We start from the raw sequence: 9226 nt of genomic DNA, 5'->3' as shown, positions 1-9226 counted from the left end.
CAGATACCAGTCTATAAATTCCTCTTCAGACTCATAAAACACATGCAATGATGCTGAATGCAGGAAGATCACGGGCCAGTGGGTGGAAAGTCTTGTGGATCCAGTGGTGGGTGGAAATATCTCAGTGCGACTCCTCCAGCTCCAGGGCTCTAGCTCCATCAGTGCAGCTTCATGTGGCTTGTCAATAGAAATGACACAGGGAGAGTAGCAGAGAGTGTATCTGGCCTCCAGCGAGCTATTTATTTCCTTTGTGCCTCCAAATGAAGTCATCAAGCTGCAACCTGATTGACAGACTAGACTCCACCGCTCAGCAAGTTGACAGGAAATTATATAACTGCCACATGCTTATTTGCACTGTCATTTGATTGGTCATGACTTTTAATTAATATGGAGGTGATAAAGACACTTGACTATGCTCTAGATAATTTTGCCTAATTCCCCAATCATATTGTAAAGGAAGGGGAAAAAATGTCATGATCACATAAATACTAATGATACATTAAACCCAGTATTTCTCTCAAGGACTATTTTCCAGCATGTGCCAAGCAATATTTCCATATAATATTTTTGAGGAAAATTTATTTTAATATTTCCCTCTTTGTTGTTTCCCTCTTTGCTGTCAATTTAACATTCTTTAACTTTAGTGATAATGCCTTGATTTAGGAAATGTTTTTAAAAGAATGATGAGCTTATTGAAAGCAACATACTATGTTCTCTCCTTGCATTATCTTAAATCGTTTCTGGTCTATAAATAAAACAAACAACAAAAACATCCAAACCCTACAGAGCACAGTAGAACTGCCCCCATGGGTTTCAAACAAAAACAGATGCACTGCCATCAAGTGGATGCCCACTGGCAGCGACAAACCCCTGTGGGTTTCTGAGACCTTAACTCCACAGGGGCAGCGGCAGCCCAGCATGTAACCACCACACCACCAGGGCTCCTGAGGGATTCCAAGGCTGTCCCTCTATGACAGCAGATGCCATGTATTTCTCCCCCAGGGGAACTTATGGTTCCACCCACTGACCTTTAGGTTAGCAAGTAAGTAGTTAACCATTGTGTGGCACCAGGGCTCCTTTTTCTTTTTCTGGCGTAATCAGTAGTCATTGACTAAATGGACCTAAAGTCTTAAATACAGGAAGTCCTAGGTTTAAGAATGCTCAACTTACTTGCCCTTTTGCATTATGTAAATTTGCTGGGACTTTGAAATGATTTGAAATACCCACAACACACAATTATTGCAATTTGTCCAGGTTTTGAATCATTGCAAAAACTTCCAGCTTTTTCTTGCACTAAACTGGAAATAAAATCCACTGCTAACAAGTCAATTTTGACTCAATGCTCTAAGTAGGATTCCGGAGACAGTAAATCTTTAGTGACGCAGACAGCTTTATCTTTCTCCTGTGCAGGTGCTGGTGGGCTTTGAGCCACAGACCTTTCGGTTAGCAGGCAAACCCTTAGCCTACAACACCACCAGAACTAATGTAAGACTCAATCAGAGTTGACTGGGCCTGCTCCCGCTCACTTACCAATTTGATTTAAAGAAATACTGCATATACTCAAGTATAAGCTGACCCAAATATCAGCTGAGTAATTTTACCACATACCTACATTTTTTTTTAAAAAGTGCTGAAAAACTCGGCTTATACATGAGTTTTTACAATTTAAGAATAGACAGTGCTGGATTACCCAATAAGCAAAAGTAAGCATGGGTTTCACTAATTTGGAGTGAATTAGTAAATCACTGAAGATATGCTCATGCATGCTAAGCTGGTTTACTGAATCATCTGTCCCCGGTGGGAATGTCTCATTCATACGGGGGGACTGCCCACAACGGATTACAATATGTTATCAACAAAATACAATCACCTGTCATGGAGTCCATGCTGACTCAAGGCAACCATGTGTTCCTCAAAAGAATTACACTGCATAGTGCTGCAAATGACTGGGAACTTTCAGAAGCCCATTCCGGGCCTTTTTCATGAGGAATCTGGGTGGAATCAAACTGCCCACTTTTAAGTTAGTAGCTGAACATTGAATCATTTGCACTACACTCGGAATTCCATGAATATGCTACATTGGTCAATAATGTTTTTAATTGGAACAAAGCTTAGGAAATAAGATTTAATAAATTTTCTTTCTTTTTTTTTCAGTTTTTTAAAAAAATACTTTTATTGGGGGCTCTTACATCTCTTATCACAATTCACACATTCCTCCAATGTGTCAAGCACATTTTCACATATGACGCCATCATCATTTTCAAAGCATTCTCTTTCCACTTGAGCCTGATATCCACTCCCCATATCTTCCCCCTCCCTCCCCTGTCCACTCTCCCTCACGAACACTTAATAAATTATAATTTTTTCCATATCTTACATCATTCTCCATAGCCCCTCACCCACTTTTCCGTTATTTGTCCCCATAGGAGGGGATTCCAGATTGATCCATGTGATAGATTCCCCCTTTCTCCCCCCACCCTCCACTAATCCTCCTGGTATTTTTACTCTTATTGTTGGCCCTGAGGGGTTTATCTATCTTGGATTCCCTGTGATGCAGGCTCTTATCTGTAGCAGTGTGCATGTTCTGGTCTAATCTGATTTGTAAGGTAGAATTGAGGTCATGATAGTGGGGTGAAGGAAGCACCAAAGAACTAGAGGAAAATTGTGTTTCATCAGTGCTATACTGCTCCTTGACTGGCTCATCTCTTCCCTGTGACTCCTCACCGAGGGGTCCAATCGGGCATTGGGTCTCCACTCCATGCCCCCCCTCATTCACATTGGGTATGGTTTTATTCTGGGTCTTAGATGCCTGATACCTAATCTCATTGACTCCTCATGATTACACAGGCTGATGTGTTTCTTCCTTGTGGGCTTAGTTGCTTCCCTGCTTGATAGCCACTTGTTTATCTTCAAGCCTTTAAGACCCCAGATGCTATATCTTTTGCCAGCCGGGCACCATCAGCTTTCTTCACCACAGGTGCTTATGCACCCATTTTGTCTTCAGTCTTAATATAATATACACATCTCCTTATCTTCATTGTATTATATTATATTTAAATTAAAAGCTACACTTATTGTTATCAAATATTTATTTAGGTATTTTGTTTGGTTTTGTGATTTGTAAAGGACTGAAAAAGCAGTCCATTTTTTTAAAAAACTTAAAATTTGCAACTATGAATACAATTGTAGACACTGAAATTTGCGTTTTAATATATGTAAATAACATATTTTAGTAGTATTATGGGAAAATCTGAAATACTACTAAAGTAAATGTTTTCAAGTTTAAGAAATAAGGGCTTTACTATCACTATCCGTATATGTAATTCGATATTATTCAGTTCAGGATGATATGTGCAATTGTGGTAGATTAGATAAAGAGTTTAAAACATATATCTAGGCCCACACCAGAAAGATGGCGTATTAAATGTGGTTGCATGGCAGTTATTTTTCTATTTTTGTTTTTTCTTTTCAAATTTCTCTTTGAAAGTAAAAAAAAAACTATTAGATAATCAAAGATATACATAAATCACTAAGAATGAGACACACTCAAAGATAGAATTGAATTCAGTCAACCTTTGCCCTAAAACAAAGGGAAAAGAAGATAAAAATAAGCATATCTGCTCTCACCTCTTCAATCCTGGGAATAATATTTTATTCTACTATTTAACCTTAGGACTCCTGGTGATGTAGTCTTTAGGCAATGGGTTGCTAGCTGCAAGATCAGCAATTTGAAACCACCAGCTGCTCTATTGGAGAAAGACAAGGTGGTGTTTACTCATTCTGTAAAGGTTCCAGTCTTGGAAACCCACAGGGCCTTTCGACCCTGACCTATGGAGTCACTATGATGGGCATTGACTCAATGGTGAGAGTCTGGTATTGAACCTTAGAATAGAACTGCCCCTGTAGACTCCCCATATTGTAACTCTTTATGAAAATGGAAAACCTCGTCTTTCCCCTGCAGGACAGGTGGAACTGTTGACCTTCCAGCTAGCAGCCCAACATAAAACACACTTCCCCGGTCAGAATCAACTAGATGGCTGTGAATTTGTTTTCTTTTTTATTTAACTTCATACTGTTGTTCTTTTATATTTTTAACTTCTCAAAAATCAAGTTTTATCAAAATGTCTTCCTGGTGCCTTCCAGTACAAATTCATGTACCTGTAAAACTTAGACGTTAAATGGGAAGTATACGATGCAGAGCAATTTTATAAACACATCTATGTGCCCCTACTTTTTACTCTTTGTAAAAACCACACAATGGCATCAATAGAGTCATTTCTTCTTTGATGTCCTGATCTCTTATTTTCTACAACAGGTTTCCATGACAACTCTTATTTGAATGTTTACAAATATCTATTTTGAATACTATTCTTAAATATATGAATATGTAAGACTTGAGCATAAAATATAAAGTTATTCTCATACTTATGTGGACATTTTAGAACTCTCAAATATGTACTTGAACTACAAATTAAAAGCAATAAAGGAGGGGGATGTACCAACCTGACACATAAACACAGTGGTGTAAATTTAAACTGAGTATTGAGTTTGTATCATTTCCATTTCAGTCTGTCACTTGTGATCTTAAAGTCTAGAAATAACACATCTACTAATTCGTTACTAATTTTTTTCAATATTGGAAAAGGACAAAGTAAAATAAATGGAGGTATACCAAAATGAAAAAATAATTCAGACAGCTACAAATGCTCAAATATATCAATGAAGTATGAACATATATAAAAAGGAGAAATGTTTATAAAAGTTTAAATACTTAAATTGTATTGAGTCTAAAACATGTGGCACTAAGACCACAAAATAAAGAAATCACTTGTAAATTGATTTATGTCTCCTAAGAGCATACACATCTAAGGAGCCCTTGTGACGTTGTGGACTTTGTACAGAGCTGCTAACCACAAGGCCAGTGGTTCAAACTCACCAGTTCTTGCACAGGAGAAAGATGAAGTTGTCTGCTCCCATAGGATTTTTCAAAGTTTCAGAAAACCAAAGGGACAGATCTACTCTGTCCTAGAGGGTCACTCTGAGCCAGAAGAGACTCAGCAGTGAGTGAGTGAGAATCCTATCTATATAAAACATGAATTCATCCATATAAAACATGAATTCATCCTTCAGCTTACAATACATCTCAACTCACTAAACTAGACAGATAGCATAAAGTCAGGCTTCCAGCTACATGAACAGTGTAAAGATAAACTGTTAAAACACATTTAAACAGAATGTTAATTTGTGATTATTCTATATATTTTTTAGGTAATCCCTAGTAATTTGAAAAGGAATTTGCCTGAAGACAAGTCCCACCCATGGCAGCTAATCTGAAAGCAAACAAATAATTAAATACTTGACTGGTCAATAAAAATGAATACTCAAACAGGGTTGCTTAAGAAGTTGATTCAAAATCTAAATTTTTATTCTAATGTTGGCTTGTGCTGGGTAATAATTTTATAAACCAAAGTGATGGAACACCTATATATATTTATATTTAAATCATATATATTTATGTATTATCTATCTATATATATACATTTAAATCGTAGATGACCTTTTAAAGTTAGAATTCCAGTGAATGTCCTGTGCTGCATTGAATCTCAGAAGCAACACACATCAGCAGAGATTTCACATGCCAGGCAGTCAGTTATAATCAGTGGCTGTGGTGGGAAGGGCCTGGGGAGGATGTCATGAGACCTCAGGAATAATTTTGGCTGTGCTATTAACTTTCTGTATGACCTTGGCCATCATCAGGCATGTGAAATCTTCAGCTTCCTTGCCTACAAAATAAGGAGTCTTGATTAGGTGGTCTCAAAGAAATGTTTCAGACCTATGAACCTATGATTCTTGGCAGAGAGCTGCTCATTAATCTTCTACAAATCTCTAATCTACCTGTGTTCTTTCCTCACCTAAAATTGATTCAGGTCAACTCCTCAATGTTACCATAATTAAGCCTTGGAAATATTAAAAGCAAGAAAGGAAAAGAAATTATTTTAAGTCAATGGTCTGGCTTTTTTGACCAATAATTAATCAATAGAATGAAACTCCAAAACAATAATAAAAATGCATAACTTTCTTAGTTGTTGCTTTGCATCCTGGCCTAAAATAAAATGGTCTATGTTATCCTAAGGAAAGATAATAAAGCAGTCTGCCTTTTATATAGCGCAGGATAGGGAAGGGAGGCGACTCACGGGAGGGACCTGAAAAACAAACTGAGATTATCTTTTGAGCCACCAAGTGGCTCTGCTGGAATCCAGAAGACACACATGTCCTAGTCAGGAGCTTGTGGTTTAATTTAAGTGCATGTGCACTTGGTTTTTGTTTCTTAATAGCTCTTCATGCTGCTGCTTTCACAGAATGGTCTCAAGCACAGAACACGTCAGAGTGGAAGTCATTCATTCTGCATTCAAATATGTGAATGTGGGCATGACGGTAAGCACTGAAATACCAAATCCCAGGTAACAGTATTCCTTTAAGTTGTCTCTTTAAATTCTATTTCGAACTGTCCTCGGACTTCTGAAGTGGGATCAGACCACATTTTTTGACCACCTAGTTTTCAGTAGCTCGTTGGTAGATTAACAGCTAAACAATATCTCAGAGGCAGAAGAAGACAACAATGGAGACAGAAGCAACGTGAAGTTGGGAGAATTCCCAGTCTTCCCAGGGTGTGTCTCTACTGGATTGCAGAAGCAAAGCAGGCACAGGCAGTTGCAAATATTTAACTAAATATAGTATTCCTATCTCACATATAATTAAAAACCATTCACAGATCATGCATCTTTTAGCTATTTATGTTTCTTTTGTTTCCCTTAAACTGGAGCACCACTATTGGTTACTTTGATTCACCCTTTGTGGAATTTTGAAGAATTAATTGAGTGTTAAAAAAAACCAATATAAGCTGTCATTCAAGCTAGAAACCAATAAGAAAAATTAATGCTGGGGTCACAGTCTGAAGAGCAAAATAAAGTTTGCTACAATTGAAAGCTCTCAAATTTAGAGAACAGAACTCGGATCCCCTCGGCAACTAAATGATGCTCAACCTGTAAATAACATAGACACAGACCAAGGAGAAAGGAAACAGATTCCAAAAGTCAGTGTACATGGGAGGTCTCTGGTCAGTTAGGGGCAGGCCTAGTCAGCATCCAGAAGATTCTAGTCAGAAAGCAAAGCCCCTGCCTTGCCCTCCTCTCCACATACACACACCATCACACACATATATTCCTTTCCCCTTCCTGTGTCCTCAGAATAGATCCCTAATTGGAGGAACTGCTCTGGGTGAGTCACATGTGAAGGAGTGTCAGGCCTCACTGAAAATGTCAAGTCAAGTCAGGATGACCAGGAAGCCCCAAGGTGACATCCAAGCTGAAGGAGCAGTTGGGATAAAAGAGTGAGGAAAAACTCAGGAGGAAGTCTGATACCCATTTAAGACAAGATCCCAGACTGACCTGAGGCACAGAGAAGTTGATATTTGGCCTTTAGATTCCACCTGCTGAAGTAAATCGCAGTTTGGGGTGCAGGGGGTGGGGGTGGGGACGGGGTAGAGAGAGGCCAAGATCCCCAGGCCTTCTGCTGCACAGAGTGAGCATATAACCTCACTGGGGGGAGTCCCACTCTCTTCTCTGCCTACCTCCCATCCCATAGCCCCTTAATGGGAATGATTGGCCGGTTGGAAGGGAGTTGGCAGAAGTTGGAGCAGCGGGGGAGGGGGTCAGTTCTGGCCTTACCCTTGCGGCTCTGGATGAGTAGGGGTCCTCAAAGAGGGCCCACATGCGGGGCTGCAGCCTCCTCCAGCGGCCGCCCTTGCCATCCGGGCCCCCCAGCCCCGCTGCATCCTCTATGCCCAGCCTCTTGGCCGCCAGGTCCTCGTCGTCGCCCGGATCGCCCCCGATGAGGTCGGGGCTCTCAAAGATGTCCAGCGCCTCCTCCGCGTCGCGGTGCTGCCGGTAGGTCATCCAGCAGCAGGGCTCCACGTCGGTCTCGTCGATGCCCCAGAAGGCCAGCTCCTCTTCGAAGAGCGGCCCGCACACGTCGGCCGGGCAGTGCAGCTTGCCTGTGCGGTAGTAGTTGAGCACATAGGCGAAGACGCCCGGGTGCCTGTCGAAGAAGAACTCGCGGCCGCCGCCCCGGTGGTCGCTGCCGCTGCTGCGGGGGCTGCAGTTGCCCGCGCCGCCTTCGAAGCAGCCTCCTCCAGGGCCCGGGGGCAGCGGGGACGCCCGCGGCTGCGGCGAGACTGGAGGAAGATAGGGCTGCGGCCGGTCGCCCGCGGCGGTCGGGCAGTCACCCTGGGGCTCGGAGGCGGCCAGCAAGGCCAGGCGGGTCCCGGGCAGGGTCTTGAGGGTGCTGCGGTAGGTTTCGTGCCGGGTGCCGCCGACATTGAGGATCACCCTCTCGTTGTTCTCAATCTTGCCCATCTCTGTGGCTCAGACATGACTGGGGAGGGGAAGGGGAACAGGACGTCAAGTTCAAGATCCGGGTGGTCAGAGCCACCCCCAGCCCAAGAATGCTGTGATGCACAGCTGGCAGATGGGTAAGGGGGGGCGGGGGGGAGGATGGGGAACAGCCTTGCCAGAACCTCAGTCTCCAACCAGAACTCCGCCTCTGGGATCACACTTTTGCTCAGGTTTCCAAAGGACTACCGAAATAGTCCCATTCTTTCTGGACCATCCAGGACACCTTTTTCTCTGCTGAACACCATCCTCCCCTTGGTCTGTTCTGTCCTTCATCTTCTCACCCTTCACCTTCCTCCGCCCCCCAAGTCTATCACAACCTCCAACCCCAGACCACTGCACCCCCAAGCTCGGCTCCTTCCCAAACTCTCTCCCCCTCCTTTGGCTACCCGCCCCCTCCTCTAACCCCCATCTAAAGTCTCCCCATCAACTCGCTCAGCCGCCCCCCCACCCCCCGGCTCTGTCTGCACTAGCTGAGAGTTGTCCTTCCCCCAGCAAGAACTGCAGTGCTGGGTGACAGCCCCCAGGGATTCGCCGAGCGCCCCGGGCCCGCGTACCCGGGTCAACCCTGGACGGCTGGCTGCTGGCTGGCTGCTCGCTGGCGCTCGGGGTGCACTCGGCGGGACCTGCGCCCCGCACACCCGCAGGGCGCCCAATGAGAGCCAAACCCTGCCCCTGCCCGCCATCGCCTTTCTCCAAGGGGACCTCTAATTTCCCCATCCGATTTCCTTTGCTGATTAGGGTGGATGTCAGTACACTTTTTTTTTTTTTTTTTT

At 43.0% G+C, this 9226-nt stretch overlaps 1 protein-coding gene across 3 annotated transcripts in view; it reads right to left on the bottom strand.

Annotated features, from left to right (window-relative positions):
- Window positions 1-8488, bottom strand: part of KCNC2 (potassium voltage-gated channel subfamily C member 2) — a 227903-nt gene extending 219415 nt beyond the window's left edge. For all 3 annotated transcript variants that reach the window (XM_004700439.2, XM_045290531.1, XM_045290530.1), the window contains exon 1: window positions 7728-8488. In XM_004700439.2, the coding sequence (XP_004700496.1) occupies window positions 7728-8414 (687 nt within the window). In that variant the 5' untranslated portion in view covers window positions 8415-8488. The remainder of the gene's footprint in view (window positions 1-7727) is intronic.
- Between the last annotated feature and the right edge of the window lie 738 nt (window positions 8489-9226).

This window comes from Echinops telfairi, unplaced genomic scaffold, assembly GCF_000313985.2.
Source record: "Echinops telfairi isolate 266 unplaced genomic scaffold, ASM31398v2 ScPeMD7_2;HRSCAF=8, whole genome shotgun sequence".
Classification (NCBI taxonomy): domain Eukaryota; kingdom Metazoa; phylum Chordata; class Mammalia; order Afrosoricida; family Tenrecidae; genus Echinops; species Echinops telfairi.
This window is presented reverse-complemented; position numbering and strand designations above follow the sequence as displayed.